Source organism: Fusarium poae, chromosome 1 (assembly GCF_019609905.1).
Source record: "Fusarium poae strain DAOMC 252244 chromosome 1, whole genome shotgun sequence".
Lineage (NCBI taxonomy): Eukaryota > Fungi > Ascomycota > Sordariomycetes > Hypocreales > Nectriaceae > Fusarium > Fusarium poae.
In genome coordinates this window covers 4,457,297-4,478,479 of record NC_058399.1, presented here as the reverse complement: position 1 = coordinate 4,478,479, position 21,183 = coordinate 4,457,297, and the positions used below count along the sequence as shown (strand labels likewise).

At 48.8% G+C, this 21,183-nt stretch overlaps 7 protein-coding genes across 7 annotated transcripts; 3 read left to right on the top strand and 4 right to left on the bottom strand.

Moving 5' to 3' along the window:
* Positions 1-466: 466 nt before the first annotated feature.
* EMP7 (Enolase) lies at positions 467-1,958 on the bottom strand (the record flags this gene model as incomplete). Its single annotated transcript, XM_044846050.1, has 4 exons — positions 467-1,262; positions 1,315-1,457; positions 1,520-1,773; positions 1,835-1,958. The coding sequence occupies 4 exons, from the start codon at positions 1,956-1,958 to the stop codon at positions 467-469; spliced, it is 1,317 nt and encodes a 438-aa protein (XP_044711966.1).
* Positions 1,959-4,258: 2,300 nt separating this feature from the next.
* PNO1 (pre-rRNA-processing protein pno1) lies at positions 4,259-5,142 on the bottom strand (the record flags this gene model as incomplete). The annotated part of the gene is made up of 3 exons (XM_044846049.1): positions 4,259-4,816; positions 4,872-5,008; positions 5,070-5,142. 3 exons carry the CDS (start codon positions 5,140-5,142, stop codon positions 4,259-4,261), a joined length of 768 nt encoding a protein of 255 aa, XP_044711965.1.
* Positions 5,143-6,219: 1,077 nt separating this feature from the next.
* Positions 6,220-7,896, top strand: FPOAC1_001444 (uncharacterized protein; the record flags this gene model as incomplete). Its single annotated transcript, XM_044846048.1, has 2 exons — positions 6,220-6,451; positions 6,500-7,896. 2 exons carry the CDS (start codon positions 6,220-6,222, stop codon positions 7,894-7,896), a joined length of 1,629 nt encoding a protein of 542 aa, XP_044711964.1.
* A 448-nt stretch (positions 7,897-8,344) lies between these two features.
* On the bottom strand, positions 8,345-9,857 carry FPOAC1_001443 (uncharacterized protein; the record flags this gene model as incomplete). Its single annotated transcript, XM_044846047.1, has 4 exons — positions 8,345-8,714; positions 8,797-9,488; positions 9,595-9,698; positions 9,839-9,857. 4 exons carry the CDS (start codon positions 9,855-9,857, stop codon positions 8,345-8,347), a joined length of 1,185 nt encoding a protein of 394 aa, XP_044711963.1.
* Positions 9,858-11,890: 2,033 nt separating this feature from the next.
* On the top strand, positions 11,891-13,078 carry AOX1_1 (Alternative oxidase, mitochondrial precursor; the record flags this gene model as incomplete). The annotated part of the gene is made up of 3 exons (XM_044846046.1): positions 11,891-12,343; positions 12,412-12,810; positions 12,869-13,078. The coding sequence occupies 3 exons, from the start codon at positions 11,891-11,893 to the stop codon at positions 13,076-13,078; spliced, it is 1,062 nt and encodes a 353-aa protein (XP_044711962.1).
* A 3,162-nt stretch (positions 13,079-16,240) lies between these two features.
* FPOAC1_001441 (uncharacterized protein) lies at positions 16,241-18,435 on the top strand (the record flags this gene model as incomplete). The annotated part of the gene is made up of 2 exons (XM_044846045.1): positions 16,241-17,417; positions 17,468-18,435. The coding sequence occupies 2 exons, from the start codon at positions 16,241-16,243 to the stop codon at positions 18,433-18,435; spliced, it is 2,145 nt and encodes a 714-aa protein (XP_044711961.1).
* Positions 18,436-19,271: 836 nt separating this feature from the next.
* On the bottom strand, positions 19,272-19,865 carry FPOAC1_001440 (uncharacterized protein; the record flags this gene model as incomplete). Its single annotated transcript, XM_044846044.1, has 1 exon — positions 19,272-19,865. The coding sequence occupies one exon, from the start codon at positions 19,863-19,865 to the stop codon at positions 19,272-19,274; it is 594 nt and encodes a 197-aa protein (XP_044711960.1).
* Positions 19,866-21,183: the final 1,318 nt, after the last annotated feature.

Below are 21,183 nucleotides of genomic sequence, written 5' to 3'. Positions count from 1 at the left end.
TGTGATTGTTGTTGAAAGGCTAACGATTTAAGTGGGATGGCCGCATAATGTTGATTTAACGATGCGCCAATGAGCTTGTTGCTGTAGAAACAGCCACCTGTGACCACGGAACAAAGCCACAATAGTATGTATACCTACCTACCTAGGTACTAATGTATAGTTGAAGTCTCGGAAGACAACCATCGACCGGTTAAAAAACGTCTCAGAACACATTGGTTTATACTTTTATAGTTGAGATCACACGGAGAACGAGGTCAATCATCATTGAAGACGCAGTCACAAAGGAAAACAACATATTAAACTTCAATCAAAGTTTCATTAATTGATCAGTTGGCTTTTACTATTTTTGCCTCTATTACTTTCAATTTGCCATCCTGGTATATGGTCTCACGCGTCCTGGCCGGAGACCTAAAGGCATCAAAATCATCACAAGGCTTTTTTGTTGCACACATCCGGTGACCATCATTTACAGGTTAACAGACTTGCGGAAGTCCTTACCAGGGTAGATAGCCTGGTCACCGAGCTCCTCCTCAATGCGGAGGATCTGGTTGAGCTTGGCGAGACGCTCAGATCGGGCAGGAGCACCGGTCTTGATCTCACCAGCACGGAGACCGACAGCAATGTCGGCGATGGTGACATCCTCGGTCTCACCGGATCGGTGAGAGACCATGACACCCCAACCGTCGGCGTAAGAGTCCTTGGCAGCTTGGATGGACTCGGTCAGAGTACCAATCTGGTTGACCTTGAGAAGGAGAGCGTTGCAAGACTTGAGCTCAATAGCCTTCTTGATGCGGAGGGGGTTGGTGACAGTCAGGTCATCACCGACGACCTGGATGTCCTGGGTCTTGGAGAAGTAGCTCCAAGCCTCCCAGTCGTCCTCAGCGAAGGGGTCCTCAATGGAAACGATGGGGTACTTCTTGCAGAGCTCAGAGTACAGGCTGGCGAGCTCCTCGTAGGTGATCCACTTGGTAGGATCGGACTCGGGGTTCTTGAAGTCGAGATCGTACTTCTTCTCGGACTCCTTGTAGAACTCGCTAGAGGCAACATCCATGGCAATCTTCATCTGACCGGTGTAGCCGGCCTGCTCGATGGCATCGGTGATGAGCTCAAGAGCCTCCTCGGCAGTCTGGATATCAGGGGCAACACCACCCTCGTCACCGACGTTGCCGGCGGACTGGCCGTATCGCTTCTTGGCCAGACCCTTAAGAGCCTGGTAGACCTCAGCACCCTGGCGGAGAGCCTCAGTGAAAGAAGGAGCGTCACTGTAATCAAGTCAGTAATGTATTCTCGGGATTGGAGAACCCAGTCACGTACGTGGGGACAATCATGAACTCCTGGAAGGCAAGACGGCCACCAGCGTGGGAACCACCGTTGAGGACGTTCATGAAGGGGACGGGGAGGACGTAGGGCTTCTTGGTTCCGGCGAGGTCGGAGACGTGAGCGTACAGAGGAACGCCCTGTGGTAATGTTAGCGGAATGGTTCAAAATGTTAACGGAACGGTGCGTATCTGCAGCTTACCTTCTCGGCGGCACCGGCCTTGGCGACGGCCAGAGAAACACCAAGGATGGCGTTGGCACCAAGCTTGGTCTTGTTGGTGGTACCATCCAGCTCGTTGAGGAAAGCATCAACAGCAGACTGGTCCTTGACATCGAGGTTCTTCTCAATCAGAGCGGGAGCAATGACAGTGTTGACGTTCTCGACAGCCTTGGTGACACCCTTGCCATTCCACTTGGACTTGTCGCCATCTCGGAGCTCGCAAGCCTCGTGCTGACCTATATTATTATAAACTTAGCTAATGCATACGGAGGGCGGGCAGGTAAGGTCGTGACGAACCGGTAGAGGCGCCGGAGGGAACGATGGCACGGTGGAGGCCAGTCTCGGTGACGACGTCGACCTCGACGGTGGGGTTTCCACGGGAGTCGTAGACGGAGCGGGCGAAGACCTTCTTGATAGCCATATTGACTTTATGTTATATTTCTAAGTGAGTTGTTGGATCAGTGTTTGCCTTTAGGAATAAAAGGTGAAGAATGGAGATGAAAGAGAAAGGAAAAGAGGAGAAGGAAAAGAGGAAGAAATTATATAGCAGTCAGGGCGTAGAAGGTTCTACCGATGGGACGGCCGGCGCTTCAACGGGCAGTCAATACCTAGGTTAGTAGGTAGCAACCACGCCTGATGAGCTGAGCAGTGCGCGTCACCCAGCACTGGTGGAATATGCCTCAACAGTGCCCAGCGGCTGGCTGGTTGTTGTTGCTCATCACAACCAAAACCAAAACCAACCCAAGCCAAATTGAACCAGCTCTTAGGAATTTTTGGTGGGGGTTTTCTTCCAATCGGTGAGGGAGGGGTGGTATAAGGTGGAGGAGGGGTTGGAGGGGGGAGCTCAACCTAAGCTGAGGTCAGGTAGGTAGGTAGGTGAGGTAGGTGGTCTGCTCTGCTGTATTGTGCTATCGATTGCTAGGTACTCTAGACATGGATGCTTGAAATAAAGATGAGGGGTATTGATAATAGCTGTGACTGTTTTATCATGCATGATTGAAGCTCACCTTAGGTAAAGTGTTTATGTATTAGACACAATTGGAGCCAGCAGAAACCAGTCTGGTAGGCAAATAATGATGTGTGGAATGAAGATGGGAAGAGAAGAGAGAGAAAAAGACGAGCTACAGGAAGGGGAGGGCAGAGTGTTTATGAATAGTTCCTGGAAGCAAGAGGAAATCTGTCGATCAGGACTGACAAAAGTTGAAGCCAATCCCTACCACTTCTTTCTGACCCAGTCAACGGCCGACACGAGAAAAACTGCCTGCCTCCTACGTACCTATCGCCCTCACATTCCTCATGTCTCTCACCAAAATTTACCTACGAGGTGGGGCATCGATTGACGTTGGAGGGGTGAAAATGATCTCACAATATCTCACCCTTGGCCAATTCAACCAGAGACTAGAGGAGGGGTCCGATGCTCCCCTGGACTGGTGGGCCCCACCTTACGAGGCTTCACAATCGCTCAGATCCAACCCATCCCACGCCCACCTCGCTAGAAGCCATCTCAATGGCTCGCTGCTCAATCTGGAGATCCATAGCTTATTGCATAACGGCCGACAAGAGGAAATGCCAGGATCCTGGTGTAGCCTGCGGACACTGAATAGTGAATATGGCATACGAGCATGTTTACTTGGATATCAAGCATCAGATCCATACATGGGTCACAGAATGCATATTCATCACCTATTGCCGTCTTAGCATATTTCACGCCCTCCGATGCAACGCCGCACAGAGACCGAGAAAATCAGAACGGAAGACAGCACGCCGTAGGTCGTCTCAACACCACCATTGGCGTCTCCACGTAGGCACGAATATGTCATGCTATGCCATACTTTAAGCTGTTTCTCTGTGTCAATATGCACAGCATTGTCTCCACGTACCAAACTCAACCACATACAAATATTATCAGATTCGTGCTTTGCTCCCGTTGATTCCCGGCGCTGCGGGCTCATCTTGCCCGTTGCCCGCCTCATCGCGACCCAGGCTCGCCGTGTCGGCTTGAGGACGTCTTCCGGTTGGACAGCCCCGTCCCGATCGGGAGCCAAGTCAACAAGGTATGTATAATGAGAACAGCAAGTACCTCGCGCTCCCGGAAGGCTGCATATCAACAAGGTGCATGATAGCAAGGCCTACATCGGTGGTCTAGTCTAATTGAATTGCCAAAGGCTCGTTTTGCTGCCGCTCATTCAGGTAGGTACATGATGTTCCAACAAAAATGACACCGATATCCTGTGCTACGTTCAATTGTCGGTCAGCCTTCAATGTCGGTCGATCAAGATTGATGTCTTCTGATACACATGGATGCTGATGGACTGATCTGAGTCCGTGCCTATCATCATCTCATGACAAGGTGCACTGCGGGCTAACAATAGACCCGAGATGTCCCCCCTCGCCTCCAGGGGATAATATCTTTGATCGTTTATAACGCCGAGCATGTGGTTTGATATTCAAGGAGCGCGGCCTTACCCCGATGTATTAGACATGATCTGACTGTAGGGCAGTGTCTACAATTAGATATAATCACGCATTGTATGTAGACTATGGGTGTTGGTGGGTATCCACAGAGCGACTAATCGATTCATCTCCATGTTTATCGTTATCGACATACTATGCCATCCATCCATTTGACTGAGTATCCCTGGTTCACAAATTCAAGATCATAATGCTGCCCACCCGAAACGCCGTTTGTAGCAACCCAAGTCCTTCGCCAGATTTTATTCTTTAGAAACGTTCCTTCATTCTTGCTGCGACCGTTCGAAGGTTACCGTATACCTTGCCGGGCGGCTTTCCGAGAATGAGGCTCACGACTGACTCGCGAGCAAGGTGAATGTTTTTGAATCCACCCAGGATGTGAATCTTGCTATCGGCCAGAACAATACGTGTTCTGCTAGCGTTCTCGATGGCGAACTTGGTCTTTCCATCCTTTCCAGCAATTCGTCCAATAGCACGAGCTTGGCTGTCGCCATGCATCGTTCGCACGTCCTTGATCTCAAAGCTCTGAATGTAAAGATCGTCTAGTCGTAGCAGGGCGATAGCGTCGTCCACATCAAAGCCCAAGGTGAAGGCCTTGACAAAATCTTCTCCCTTCTGAAGCGCTCCAGACTCTGTGGTGTGCTTTGATGACCTCAACTCGACCGTCTTTCGCTTAATGTTCATTCGGCATTGCAATTTGAGGTGCTCAACCAGAGGTGGGTAAATGGAGGTCCATGACTGTTTTAGAGGTGTCATTCGGTGAGGGGGGATAGGAATCTTGCGTGTCTCGACCCTGGTGACGGGATCCTAGTGAGATGGTTAGGAAAATGAATAGCATCTGATGGCGCAAGTTCTCACTCACAATGTCTCTGGCGGGCGCAAACCGAGGTCGTCCTTCCTCGTCAATTTGCATATCATTGCTCTCCTCTACGGGCACGAGAACATTGGCATCGACAGCCTCAGCGCCGGGCGCATCTAACAGGAACTCTTCGTCGGCACCTGGATCCAAGTCAGACACATCCATCGTAATCCACACTTCGTTCAGACTTTTTGTACTTACCTTCGACTGGGAGCGAGATATCATTGGCGAGAGGGGCACTCTCAGCCTGCTTCAGTGCTGTTGGCGCAGGCATTTTCAAATTTATCTGATAGATATCCCACAAATATTTATGAACAAAATGCCAAAGACGTGCTTCAAGGATGATTGTTTGGGGTTTGTCACGAACGGGGTAAAAAAAATCGTCGAGGTCAACCTGACTTTCCGAAGGTCTGTTCGGTGGGGTGCGTTTCTCGACTTTCGGCCACACTGAACAAAAATTTGTGTGGCTTATCAAAGCTTATCGATTGGCTCGCTGTTTGCAGTTGGCTAGGCGCGTCATGGAGTGACTTTTCTGCAGGGCCTTGAAAAGGTGCCCGTATACCTAGCGATTAGCATGAATAGATTGTGACGGAATCCGTTGCTCACTAGTATCTCCGTCCGTCATCCTGTTCCAATTCCAAACCTTCCAACCCAAAGTTTTTCCTGGTTTAGGTTTTCCTCTTTTTTTTTTTGCCATACACCAGCTCTTGTTGTGTCTTTTTGTTCTTCAGTCAGACACCATGATGCTGGAATGATGGCCAAGGGTATCCCCTCTTCTGTGATCGGGCGCTGCTTGGGGACCTCCTCCAACTATTCTCCAGCAATATTCGCTTCGACACCCATACGAACTGTAACAGAACCCAGTCCGAGATGGCCAAAGACTTCCATTGTTTCCTCCGGCGTCCGGTTGAATCATACACAGCGACAAACCCAGATTTGGAAGCAAACCACCAGTAATGATGTGTCTGGAGCGCCGGTATTGCCATTATGTCATGCCATCAAGCCTCAAAAATTTATGCGCGAGCGCTCAACTCCTCTTACAGCACGATCATTAATTTCTCAACCATCCGTCTTGTTGGCTTGGTCAGCGATTACGTGGAAGCAACATCGATTCTACAGTGGCAGAGGCAACAGTAGTGGAAATGGACCGAAATGTTCTTGCGGCAAGGATATCACAGATATCCCCCCCACACCAACAAGAACCACAGAAGACTTGAAGAGGGTGAAGCCATCGACACTGAGTGAGACGAGCAAAGATGCTTCGAACCAAACTACCAAGCCTGGGGATCAAGGGACCGCAGGAACAGATTCTGAGCCGGTTTCTTACATGTCCTACCTACACTTGCCGAGGATGCCGCACCGACCAACCAAGGATGAGCTGCTCGAGGCCGCCAATGGTTTTTGGCAGCGACTCAAGGTCCGTCTAAAATGGATATCGATCAGGAGTATGAGGCCATGGAATATCGACGAATGGGGTGCTTTTGTGTCATGGTTCCTTTTCGGCCACCTCGCTTGGATTATTGTCGGAACAACAACGTTCGTCTCGTTGATCATTTTGTCCATCAACACTGTGGTAGCCCAAGGTACGAATACGTTTGGCGTGAAATCTACATCTTACTAATGAAGAACAGAAACACTCGCTCAATGGGTAGGTGATTATCTGACTCAGTCCGCCGGTGTTACCATTGTCTTCGAGTCAGCCATCGTTCCCAAGTGGCGGGACAATGTTATCTCCTTCCGCAATGTGTTTGTCTCGCGACGGCCTGGTCAGGGCAATGTCTCGTCCGTGAGCAAGGGCTCGTCAGATGCCGCCGCCGAGGCCGCCGCTGGCCGCAAAGCCGAAGCGCCTGAAGTTGAGGACGATGGGAATTACACTCAGTTTGATGTTACGCTATCAACAGTCAACGTTACACTTTCATTTTTGAACTGGTGGAACGGAAAAGGCTTGCTCAAGGATGTCGAGATCAAAGGCGTTCGCGGTGTTCTTGACAGGACTTCGGTAACCTGGCCCGTCGAAGAGGTTGATCCATTATCGTACCGCCATAAACACCAGCCGGGAGACTTCGAAATCGAAAAGTTCAAGATGGAGGATCTTCTCCTTACGGTCCATCAGCCGGGTGGGTTTAGGCCATTTTCTATCAGTATATTCTCTTGCGAGTTGCCTCAACTTCGAAAACAGTGGCTCTTCTACGATTTCCTCTCCGCCAACCACATGTCAGGGTCTTTCGATGGCTCCCTGTTTACAATCCATCCCCGACAGGTCCATGGCGTGGTACCTAGCGGTAATGGCGATCCAGAAGCCTCTGTTGGCTTTGGCGACCCTAAGGCTTGGAAGAAATTTAGCCGGCTTCGTATCGATGGCTTGAGGATAGACCACCTCAACCGCGGCGTGGAGGGTCCATTTGGCTGGATTTATGAGGGAAATGTTGACATTGTCGCTGATGTCATGTTCCCTGCCGACACCGACGAGAGTATTACTAAGGTTATGGCCGACTTCTACGACCAGCTCGAAGAGATCGTCGACACAAACAGACATCGATTTATTCGCAACATACAAGAACAGGGGCCTGCGCTTCTTACATCAGGACACCTTTCAGCCTTTACCAGAGATGTGTCCAGTGACGAGCCTGTCGAGGAGCCACAAACAAGCGATGATGAGCGTCGATACCTAATCATGGACCTGCGGATTTCCATGAACGACGTCAAAGCAGCAGTGCCTCTTTTCACAAAGGATATGTCCTATGTCAACCAGGCGTTGGTCCGACCTATCGTGGCGTATATTAACGCCAAGAAGACGTACATCCCGATCAACTGCCGCATCGTGAAGCGAGCTGGCGATTTTGATGGCAGCTGGTCCATCTTTGACTGTGGCCTCATGAACGATATGTCAGCAGAAACATACGATGCGTTCGCAAACGATGTTGAAAACCAGCAGAGCCGTGTCCGGCGCTTTAAGAAGGTCGGTTTTTGGACCTTGTCGGTTGCTGTCCATGCCCTCTTCATGGGCATGGCAGGTAACGTAGTGTGAGCTACTATAAACAGGCCACCGTTCACAATCTCTCGGGGCATACGATTCGGAATGACGCATGCGCGACTTGTATTTTTTCTAGGCGCTGTTTGAAGGCAACGATTTTTGTAAAAGGCAACAGAGGCGTTTGGGGTTATTTTATGACATGACTACCGTTACCCGCGTTGACGGGTTCTGATATATCCACGACAAGATTTCACACATGATTCTACTCAACTCCCTAATGTTTTCACGGAACAAAGCAGTGCCCTTGCAGTATTAGTAATGTTCACCAAAGATGAAATATCATAGATAGGCTCTTGCATACGAATAAACATGATCTATGAGTTATCTTCAACGACTTGGCTTCCCCATTCCTGCAGGCATGAGGCACAAAACTTCTTGCAACAAGGCATTCCACAGTCCGGACCTGATCCATGTAGTATAATTTTTTGAAGCCAATCTTCGTCTACCTGTCTACTAACATTAAGCCCTTCTGCGGAAATCTAATATACCAAGAGCATAAAAAGTTGCCTCCATGAGCGCATTTCGCCACCATGTTTCCCGTATGTGACCCCTGATACTTTTCAATCTTTTGGGCATTGACCACCGTTACATGCATGCTGCCTTTCCCTCGCGGAGCACCGCCGCCATACTCCTGTTTCTGTCCTGCTCGAGTAACCGAGAGGGTTTCGAGGCGACGCCGCGGGACTTGGTTATCGTCTTTGCGTCGACGGCATGCCGAGTTGGCAAACAGTTGGACGGGGGCAGGAGTGTACAAGTCAAGGCTGGAAGCGGCGGGTCGGAGCCCAGAGGCGATAGGTCTCCTTCGTGTGTTACTGAGAACCAGTTCACATAAAGTCATCACTGGAAGAAAAGTTAGTTTGCCGATTTCCTCGAGACACAGAAACAAGTACTCACTCTCCAAAGTCATCGTTATCGTCGTAGGTGGCAGTATCCGCGACGTTAGCACGGCCGGTGACGAGGGAAGTCTTCGTCTTGGCAGCCTTTGACTTCTTGCCGCCCTTGTCGGCAGCCTTCTCCTCCCTCATCTTTTCATTGCCTAGGGCAGTCATGCTGCTGGCGAGTTTCTTGATCTGCTCGCTGTTCATTTCCTTAGCAAGGGCCTTGGTGAAGTCTTGGAGAAACAGAGAGTAGTGGGCGCTCTTTGCGTTGGCCACGATGAGAGGGGCGATGCTCGTACGGAGGGTCTCGAACTGGAGCTTGGTCTTTGGCTGGAAGAGAGGCATCTTGGAGATGTCAACGGTCTTGGTAGGATCGTTGGGGTCGGTGACGACGGTAGCGGGACGAGCCTTGGCACGGCCAGCACTGATTCCAATATCCCCAAACATGTCGGCAGCGTGTGCGAGGTCGGCCTCCTGCTCGGTACGTCGGAGTCGCTCACGTTTCTCGCTCTCGGTCTCCTCGTATCCATCAGATTCCTCAGCTTCAGCCTTCTGCTGAGCGCGCTCAGCTTGATGTTCGGCAATTCGCTGACCCTTGGGCTTCTTAGCAGCAGCGGCGGCGGCGGCAGCCTTCTTCTTGGCCTCGGCGGCCTTTTGCTCCTTCTCACGCTCGGCCTCGGAGTCATCGGCATCCCAAGAATCTAGGACCTGTAGAGAAAGACCATGTTAGTTAGGCGCGGGAGTGGGCAGCCCGATGTAACGGGAGTCGTAACGTAAGGTAACGATAGAAACCCATATAAGATCAAATACTTACATCTCCGTCGTCCTCTTCATCGTCGAACTTGCGGCGAGCAGCAATGGCAGCGGCACCAACGACAGGGGCGGAGGAGGAGGAACTGTCGTCGCTCTCCTCGTCATCTTTAGAAACGTCTGTTAGCAAAGACACCCTGCTCATTCATAATGCTATACGTAAAGGAAGGGATATAGAGTGACCCCGCAAAAGTTCATCCATCTTTGGATAAGACGTCACGATAGTCCGGGCAAGAATATTTACGTACCCCACTTCTTAGGAGGCATGATGTCGGTTGGTCTTTGACGGCGGGTTGTGTTTTGGTGGTTTTGCGGGAGATTGAAGTCGTGTTGAGTTTTAGGGCGCGCGAATGTGGTAGAGAGAAATGAGGTTTTGTGTGGTGCGGTGCCCAAGTTGTGCGCCTATGGTGGGTGGGCGTTGATGTTGGGCTGGCTACGGTACAAAACGGGTCGATGGATCTTCCAACAACCTACCTAGGTACCTACCAGGCATTAATATTCATAGTAGTATTCTCTTGTTATGTTCCCTGCTTACGACTACTAAGTTTGTCATTAGGTAGGTATGCGCCCATGGAAGTTTGTTGTTAACTTTGCATTCAAAAGCTTTATAAGTTCATATATGCGTACGTGTAGGCATGTGTGTATATATATTTGTATTCCAAAGTCAGTTGCTTTCATATAACCTAACCATGGTCTTCTAGATGTACTGATTTAGGTGTTTGTGCAAAAATGAATACTATAGACCATTTGAAATACAAAAGGCATTAACTACACGTCAGGCACAAAACGGATCAACCAGGCACGATAAAGATGGAGGGGTATTACTGAGAGGTCTTTAATCGGGCAAGGAGGGGCAACTTTTTTTTGTGCTCTTGGTAAAAAATGGGTACCAATAGTAAAACTTGACAATTGACGTCAGACGAACTGGAAGGACCCTTTGGCACCACCTACACGGGTGACAGGATAAGAAATATCAAATAAACCATATTCATATGTCCAGCACTGATAACACAATATCATATCTTACACATCTCCTTTCCTGTCTTAGTATTTTGGAATATGCTTTTCCTACACTGAAGGCCAGAGATCTTGACCACGAAACCCATTTTAATACCGATTCAATAACAAATAATGGCAGAGGCTTATACTCTCTTCCCTCAAGGTATCACAAAAGCTAACTATTCGAGACAAGTGATAATGGTTATTAGGCTTTGGAAATCGTGCAAAACCATTAAACAATTCAGTTTTTTAAACCTGCCTAGGCCTCTTGGTAATGATTTTCACAACTTAAAAGGATTAACTTTTCATTAGGTACCGCTAGATTGTCACATACCCTATACCACGAACTCGTTGGACAATTCCATGATGTAAATACATACGGAACAGATGACCATCATATTCGCTTCCTGAGTATTCCGAAAAACGACCCTCTTATCCAGAGTCACGAGGTAATAGACCATGGCCAAAACTCAACTTGGATAATATCCAGGAATCCCGATTCGTTATCCTGTCTATGCCCGCATTAAATCGGGATTCAAAGGAGTACGGTAGAGAGGAAACGAGAAAGAAAAAATAGAATAGCGTAAGATCACGGCAACTAAAGAATAGGCCCGTTTGTAGCACGCACTACGAGTTTTGTCCTGTATTATTACAGTGATTGATGTCAAACGGTGAGTGATTCCTCAGACTTCCTGACCGTGCAGGTGTCAAGACCCGAGTCCTCCCGATCAACTTTACTCACGTGGCAGCCACAACTTTTGAGCCTCATCAAGATCATCCGGAACGTCTTTCTAGCGCTTCCGATTGTCTGGGTCTTTGCGGATATCATGACAAGACCAAGATTTTGGCTCGTCTCTCGGGCTTGGTTTGGTTAGACTTGTAACAAATTGGGCCTGTTAGTGGGCGGCAGAAGGCATGCCGCATACGCCGCACTCTCTTACATGCTCAAGGTACCTCTACTCACTCACCTTGTGGCGTCTTCTCCCGGTCTCTCTTCGTGATCTTTGTAACGTCTCTCGTCAGCAATTGTTCAGCTGAATGCATACTGGTCAGTAATCTTACCCGTAGGTGGTACATACGCATAATCGACTGGCTTTAGCTTGGATGGATTCTACAGGGGGCCTCGGTGAGAATACTTCTCCGAGGGCTTCCGTCTCAAGAATGTATAAAAGTCAGACTGTATCTCCTCAAGTAGAGGCTTTGCATATCATGAACTCTTTCATATCAAACAGTCACCTCTATCATTCATAAGAGTGCGCTCCCACACGATCACTAGTTAAGAAGAGTCTCACAAATCCCAAATGTTGTCAATCCAACTTCAGCACAGTCAGGCTTCGAGGCAGGCTGTAAAGACTGCAACTCTTGGTCTTGTTCGAACTTTATCCTCCCCCGATTCTCTCTCAAGAACGCCCGCCGTTATTCGAGCCAGCTATTCTGCTTCCCAGCAACACCGACTCTTCTCATCGACACCAACTAACCATCTTCGTGACTTCTTCCCCGTTAAAGAGACACCGCACATCCACACAACGAGACCGGCATGGCCACACGAAGGTTACACATACGAAGAGATGATGGCAGTTGAGCCTGCCCACCGAGTACCTAAGACCCTTGGCGACAAGACTGCCTGGAAGATTGTCCGCGTTGCCAGATATTGTATGGATAAGGTAACAGGCATGGACCGGGACCAGAAGTCAGACAAGAGTCAACCAACTACCGCCATTGTAGCCCAGAAGCCACTGACAGAGGCGCAATGGGTAAGTCATGCAGATATCTTGCACTCTTGGCACTACTTAAGTTTCGAACCAAACCTGACATGAACCAGTTAATCCGATTTATCTTCTTGGAAAGTGTCGCTGGTGTCCCAGGAATGGTCGGCGGTATGCTACGGCATCTCGGTAGCCTTCGAAGGATGAAACGCGACAACGGTTGGATCGAAACACTGCTCGAAGAGAGCTACAACGAGCGAATGCATCTCTTGACGTTCATGAAGATGTGCGAGCCTGGTTGGTTCATGAAGATGATGATCATCGGTGCTCAGGGTGTTTTCTTCAACAGCCTATTCGTTTCGTACCTCATCTCGCCCAAGATTGTCCACCGATTTGTTGGGTATCTCGAGGAGGAGGCTGTCCATACTTATACTCGCTGTATCAAGGAGATTGAGGACGGCAACTTACCCAAGTGGAGTGATCCCAAGTTCGAAATCCCCGATATTGCTATTCAGGTATGATACCTATAACACGCGCTGGTATACGGCATGGATATCTAACAACATCCCTCAGTACTGGAAGATGCCAAAGGAGCACCGTACGATGAAAGACTTGATCCTGTACATCCGGGCCGATGAGGCAACACATCGAGGAGTCAACCATACACTAGGCAACCTCAACCAGAACGACGACCCAAACCCATTCGTCAGTGAATTCAAGGATCGCGAACCACCAAGACCTGCTTTGAAGGCAGCCGGTTACGACCGAGCTGAAGTCATCTAAAGACAAGCGATACCGGAACAAAAGCGACATGCCTAAGGGTCTGTTGCAGGTTGTATTGAAATTTCCCAGAAAAAAGCCATTTTGTGTAGGTAATAGAGGATTCAAAGACAGATTGAAAACTACGTGTACGAACGACATTTGTATTCAACGACGGAGTTTATTGGCATTTATTGGCGTTTTGGGTATAGAAACTCTACTCTTTATGCACTTTATGGAGTATCGGGCGAAATATGATAAAAGTTGATAGCCAACTTGGGAGTTTTTACAATTTCAAATATTTTGGTAGCTTGCAATCGAATCCACATGCAAATGCGAAGACGAGTAAAAAGCAAAATTGTTTGATTCAAGTTTACTGTTGAGTCTTGGAAATAGTAGGAAAAAAAAGGAAAAAACTTGAACAACCAGTCACACTCTTCCTACCACCTTGCAGACACGATTTGCAAAATAATAAAAAATACAAGAAAAGCCCAGGTGTTCGAACGTTGCTCCAATTCCTCAACTTCATGGTCCTACCATTATCGTATAAGCTTATTTCTTCGATACGGACCGCGTCACCCAAAAGAAGAACTAACAAACCCCGAAGTTAATGCGGAAACTGAAATCTGCCTTGTGAGGATCTTCAAACGCCAAAGGAAGAACTCGGTTGTCACCGACCGGGAGTAGAAAGCAGGGACATGGACAGGGGTATGTGACAAGGGTAGACATGTAAGCTGAAACTGATGTCACTGAATCAATGATTACAACACTGACTCCTCATCAGTTAATCTTCCTTTAACTAGGGAACAGAAAAGCACAGCCTCAGATTGTGGGATCAGATCGTGGGCCGCGTGTAAGGCTGGGGGCAGTGTAACTCAATACTACAATGTAGTACGTATTAGACATCCATGAACACATTGTAAGTGGTGATCTAGTAGCTAAAGCCGCCCTAGAAGCATCACACTTTCCAGAGGCAGTGCAAAACGACGATCCAGGAACGTCCACTTAGTCGGTTGGTCAACGGATGTCTATTATAAGCTCTGAAAATTGTGCTACGTAGGTTGTGGTTAGACTGATTCCAGTATTAGTCAATGGGATGTGAGTTTGTCTCATTATTATAACACACATCATTTTAAGACTACCTACATAGACACGACTGTCTAAAGAAGTGATGGAGACGCAGGGTTTGATGTGATTCAAATCGTCCCCTGCATTCGCTTGACATCGATAACTACCTATGAGAAACCGTATCTGTACTGTGGACTGCAATATGCACCAGACCTACCTAAATAACCTGGCAGCAATCAATACAGCGTTGAAACCTATTTCTCTGGTTTGATAGGTAATAAGATCCACTAAATCCGGCGGTTTCCTGTTAATCTTAGTGGGAAACTCTACCTTATTTCTCTACCTACCGCCATGTGCACAGTGCAGTTGGATGAATATCGAGAGATACAAACAGTCATGAGATTTCTATAGCTGCAACTGCATGAGTTGATAGTTACAGGTAAGGATATCCTCAACTGCCCATCATCATAGCACACAAAATACAGCCGAGTACTACTCATCAATGCCATCTGTGCAGGTAGGTAGGTATGCAAAAGTACCGCTAATAAAATAGTAAATTCGGTATTCGAATAGTGCTGATGCTCATTTACCAAGGGCCACCAATCCAAAACAAGTGGGCGAGATACATCATCTAAGAAAGCGAGTCGATTGATTCAAGATCCAGTGAGTTTCTTTCTGGTATCTCCCGAAAGATGATTAAGATGAAGTTTAATGACAGGCATGTGATGTGGCCTCTACCTCATATTGATTCGGCAGAACTAGAGGTTCGTTCGGTAAAATGTTGCCTTTTCCAGCATCCACCGTATTACTTTTCGCTTGTCAATCAGTCACATACTAGGAGCGACTTTAGCGACATCACGATTGCTACAATTCCACGAAGTAAGTCTGCCTTGCTTGCAACAGATCAAACCATCCCCGATATTGTTTTAAAATTAGAAAAACTTGGTCTGACCTAACTGTGTATGTGTTTCACTGATTTGATAGAGGGTATCCGTATCTGGGGGTTATTGCAGAGTACTCTGTATCATACAACACTTCGAGGACCCTCGACGTGTCTCTGCACAGCCTCCATACTATCCTGGCCTCATGTAGGTACTAGTCAGGTGTCAGCACTGTACATACTGTTAGTAATCCAATCCAATCATCCATTCATTTTTTTGTCCGTTTATGTAGGCGTTGTAGATCTACCCGACCCCAATTTGCATGAGCTTGAGCTTGAGCTTAGACTTTGGGCGGGCTTCCATTGGAATTCTGGACGAAAAGGGACCAGCCACATGCAAGACCAGACCTAGAAACCTTCCGTTCCAGCGGACAAGTAACAGACCTTGTATCTGCTGGTAGTAATCTGTTGTATCTGACTGTATGCCCGCTATTGCCATTTCCACTTTCATCTCTATTCTCCCCGCTTCCCTTTTGTACCCCATTCCGACTTACTCCTCATCCTTATAGGTATCGACAAGGGAAAAGAAAAGGCTCACAAAACTACGTAATCAAATAAATTGCCATGGTATAGGTTGACTTTGGGTACCTTTCTCTACCTGCTATTACCAGACACACACCCCCCCAGCATTGACCGACCTAATCCAATCACCTTAATCTTACCCGCCCTGGACTGGGCTTTTTACCTTCCATCGATTATTACCTTACCTTACCGGCCTCTACTACTACCTAGGTAGGTAAGGTACCTTGGTGCACTACAGCGCGTACAAGTACGATAGGTACAAATCCATCCCACCGCCCACAACCTGACCCGACTCTCTCCACCATTCTGCGCTGTCGACCCAACCCAATACAACAATACCCCCGACAACACCAACAAACCATCTGCATACAAGCTGTTTCTTTGCGTCGCATTCGTACCATTTTATTTTCAAGACTACGCTACTTTATTGATATTTCGTCCCTCTACTGCGCGCTTCGCAACTCTTCCACGCGTCGGCTGTCGTGATAGGACGCTCCCCCGCCCATCGCATCACCCTGTGAGCGCACAGCCCCCCCGCGCGGCATCGCATCGCCACGGTGCCTGAAGGCTGACAGCCAAAGTCTGCCTCGTCTGCGTCGTTTCGTTCCGTCTTGGCTTCGTTTTGCTTGCGTTTTGCTTCTAAACTCGGAAACATCATGGATCAACAAGCTCAGGCTCATCGGGGCCGGTCGCTTTCGACTGGTCATCAACAGCCTCATATAAACCACTCTCACTCCCCGTCGCCGGCGCCCTATCAGCATAACGATCCATCCGTTGGTCTTGGTCTCACGCTCGATCAGTCCGCACAACAGTCCTACGAGTCCTTCAGCAACTCTGGTTTCTTGAGCCCTCAACAGTCGCCTTCGTTTCTTCCTCCTGCCCATCATCAACAGAACAACTCCTTCGGCCAGGCCAATTTATCTGACCCCGCTATTCTCGACCACAATAGCACCTCCCTGCCTTTTAACAGCCAGTCTCAGACGGCTTACCTGTCGCCCAACCTCAACGATAACGATTTCTCCCTCTTTCCGAATACCAGTGGTCAGGGCGACCGGTTTAACGCCCCCTTGTTTGACCAGTCTACCTTGAACCCCAACGATATGAATACCATGACGGCGCAAGGGCATCATTCGCCCACCCCTCCTCACTTGTTCCAGCATGATGCTCAGCAGCCTGGTTCCGCTCACCAGTCACCTGCTTTTAACCAGCATCAATTCTCGTCCCCGCCCAGTCACTCGCGACACGCCTCTCTCGGCCCTGCAGATGCTCTGCTCCCAAATCAAATAGCGGACTGGAACCGACCTCAGTTCCAGGGTCACCGTCGTACACCATCTGAATACTCAGATGTATCGTCCGTCGCTCCATCACCCAATCTTGTTAGCGCCGAGTCTTTCGAGACCGATGTTGGCGGGCACTCGCCTGCTCATCGTCCTTCGGATGGCGGTTTATACCAGGAGGTGCTGAGTATTGGTAACTTTAGTCTTTCCGACCCCCAGATCGGTGGTAGTCCTGGACACCAGGGCCGTAGTCCTTCTCACAGTCCCGCGATTAGTCCTCGCATCGTTCCTCAGCAGATGCCCGACTTGAACCAGTTGAATCAAAACAGCTTTGGCTTAGCAACTCCTCACAACCCATATGGAGTTCCTTCTACCTACCCCGATGTCAATGCGCCTGTTGAGGCTTTCCCGACCCTTCAGCCTTCAGGCGCCGATCTATCGTCGATGGCTCCTCCTGCCATCAACATTGATTTCGCGCCTACCAATTCCAAGCAGGGTGCTTTTGATACACCCAAGTCACGTATGGACCAAGACTCCTTGACCCCACCAGACAGAGGTATGTGAAGAATGAACATCTACTTGCTGAAGCCATCTGACACGTCTCAGGCCGTCCTAGATCCCGTCCTCGTGCCGTGACCGACCCGTTCCATCCCGGCGGCGGTTTGCTGGGTCGTCAGGGCAACGTCAACATGATGTCGCCTTCTCTAGGTGCCGACTTGTCAGCGCGTTCAGACTCCAGATCTTTGTCGCCTCTTGATAGACAACCAGGCACTTCGCCTTCTAGGAGAAGACAGTCCACATCAGCAGTGCCCAACAACGTCATTGCTTTGAGACTGGCGGATCCCGAGTATCAGAACAACCCGGACAACGGCGCTACTAAGCGTGTTCAGAAGCATCCAGCCACTTTCCAGTGCACGCTGTGCCCCAAGCGATTCACGCGTGCTTATAATCTGCGCTCTCACTTGAGAACTCACACCGATGAACGTCCCTTCGTATGCACTGTTTGTGGAAAGGCCTTTGCCAGACAACACGACCGTAAACGGCACGAAAGTCTGCACTCTGGCGAGAAGAAGTTTGTATGTAAAGGTGATCTCAAAGTCGGAGGTCAGTGGGGCTGCGGTAGGAGGTTTGCTCGCGCCGATGCCCTGGGCCGTCACTTCAGATCGGAAGCAGGCCGTATCTGCATCAAGCCTTTATTGGACGAAGAGATGATGGAGCGACAACGGCTCTGGCAAGAACAAAGAATGCAACACAACATGGCACAAAGTATGGCTGCTGCGTCTAGTATGCCCATGGATGGCCCTATCTATCCCATGGACCCATCGGGCAACCCCATGCTTCCAGCAGCTCTTCTCGCACAATACCCCGCGCTGGCTCAGTTGAATTGGTCAACCCCTGATGTAAATTCAGGTATGGATGATGAAGTCAGTGGCCGTTCCTCATTTGACGCCAGTGACTACGACGAAAACGACGATGGCGGATACGTAAGTGGTCCTGGAACAGGATTTGGCGAGGGCGGCATGGGTCAAGGCTTCGGCGAGATGGGATATGCCAGTGATTTCGGTGGCCGGTAATACGGTCTCGCATGAAGAAATGAATATTCCATAACGCGATCAATGTCTTTCCTGCCCCAGCATTTACGACCTTTTTGGGACCCCCCCCCCCCCCCCAGCAGCCTGCTTTTCTTTTCCTTCTTCCGTCTTGCCCTGTAAGCGGATTCGAACTTTTTCTCTTCATGTTTTCTGGGTATGATGGATAACTTGCGAGCGTTTCTAGATGGTGTGCATGTGGTTATTACATCTCCACAGCTGTATGTGTTAGTTGGGGCTTATGCTTTTTCTATTTATTTTTTGTATATTTTGGGTTGTCGTGGTTCGGTATAGACGGTACGCGTATAGATACCAATCTGAGTCTGTTTTCATGCAATTTGTTTAGGGTGCATAAGAGGGTGGGATTCGCTTCGAACGTGCGAGCTTATTTTGTTTGCCTTAATTATATCGAATAGACAATGGACTGAACAGATGTAGTTATATTAGTAGTTTTACAGTCACAACGACACATGTGCTGGGAGGGATTACAGACAAGTATAGATATGTTTCAAAATTTGATTATTTGTTGCCATTCATAGAAACCATGGTTAACCAGTATTGACGTCCAGGTTCCGTCGCGCTGAACTCACCAGCCCCTCCTGGTTAGGTGTGGCATCGAAAGCCTTTTCTTTGGATATCATGATACTAAAATAGTAACCAGGGAAAGAATTGTGAATATGACTCCAAACCCAAAAAATGACAGTACCAACGCCATGTAGTAGCACCTATAACCATTTCCTTGATTCATGTCATCGCAAGCCCAGTCGTGCTTTCGTGATTTACAGCTTGTCATAAACCATATCAGATTGGCCATGGGACAGTTAGTGTATTGGAAATGTTCCAAAGTATTCTTTGAACGTTGCCGCCATGAAATTCTCGCAAATCTCGCGATGTACCGATACACATGATTCTGTAATGAAGGGCATCAGCAGCGAATTGGCCTCGAGAAGAACTTGTTCATGAAGTTCAAACTCGTCCCCTTCTACCGTCGTCGTACTGCCCGATGCCGTGCTGTCCGAGCCTGCCGGTGATATTGGTCCAGTAGCTGATCGGTCGCGCTGCTGCTGGCGTACCTGCCATTGAGCTCGGACAATGACGCCTACAGGGGCTTTGGCCCTTGAACGTAGACCATCAGGAATGACTTGGAAAATGGCTCTATATGTAATCGTTTTAGCCAGACCAGGAGCAAGGTTGACAAGCTCCTGCATCTCAAAGGCGCGGAAGGTGTCGTCAAAGGGCCCGAAGAAGGGGTCTTCCGCAGTGTCTGCCGGATTTGCTGGGACTTCTTCCAACTTTGTCACAGTCCGGTGATGAGCGACGAATGGATCAACGGCCTGCAGGGCAGCTAACACGGCGCCAGGAGGAAGAGTGCCCGGGACGGGGACTGATATGGAGAGAAGTTGAGTTGTGCGCATCTTTGATAAGGTTGGCAGAGGGGTTTGGCGCTGTAGAGAGATTTTGAATTCCTTCCGGCTGATGTGGGAACAGAAGACGAGAGGGAAGTGCGATTGTGTATGGGTTCGTCAGACGATACTGGGCAAAGGCTAACGATTAGAGGTTGTCGATATTGGTGATAGTAACAGGAATGTTGACAAGTTTATCTTGATGTAACATTCGAAGGCGTACATGATCATTGTCGACGACAGGCTGCTGATAGCTATTCCATCCGGAGTGGTTGAAGAGGGAGGGACCCAAAGAAAAATAGAGAGACCTCAAGAACGGCGTCGCCAGAGTTTGCTTTATCTTGAAAGGTTGGGAACTGTATGGTTTGGTTGTGTAATGAGTTCTAGTATCCGAAGGAAGAAAAGTGTAAACGGCCGAGAAGAGAAGGACTAAAGTCTGCGCCTCACAGATGCTGCTACTGCTGTTTCAATTCTTTTGGCCTTTTCCCTTGGCTTAGTTTGCTCTACGCCTTTGTTCCTTGAACCGGGGAAGCTTGTGAATCCGACGACAAGCGGAGCAGAGCGAGCGACCGAGCGAGCAAACAAGGAAGCGGATGTGCACTGCGCTTCTAATGCATGCACGAGATGAGAAGCGAATAGGCGCCCGCGCGTATCAGAAAAGGAACAGGACAGCCAACTTGGTTATGAAGACTTAGTCTACAGCTCGCCTTTCTGCTTCTGCCTCTACCCGTTTGCTGCACTTGGGTGAACGCTGAGGGTGTGTGAATGTGAGCGATAGCAGGAGGATGAATAATGAAGGATTGTGTTGGATGAGTATGGTTGGGTTACGTTTTGGAGATGGTTGAGTTGAGATGAGTTGAGGCTAAACTAAACGGTGGCTGATGGGATAAAAATACACAGGTATACATATACTGGGTATAGGCTGTACCTGCACCGTACAGTGCTACCTAACCTAGCCCTGTAGGCGGGGACGGAAGGATATTATGTCCATAGTAGTGGCTGATGGGGCACTGTTACAGCGAGTGTATGGAGACGGGAAAGGAGGAGATGGAGGCCCGGTCTAGACCAACAAAGAGATGCTTAAAAGATCCAGACAATGGGATAGGTAGGTACCTACCTCCTAGCCAAGCTGGGTACTTTCAAATGTCGTGGAATGGAAAGACTAGCGCTGGCTTTCAATCAAAAAATTTTATTACTTGTAATTGGACTCGCTTTACTCTGTATCATCATCAAAGTGAAAGACAGGTTGTAATGTTTAGTAAAGCCTGCTAATTACTACTAACCTGTGCGGGGACAGTCTCTGTGTGCTTCAATGTCTCCGGACAAGGTT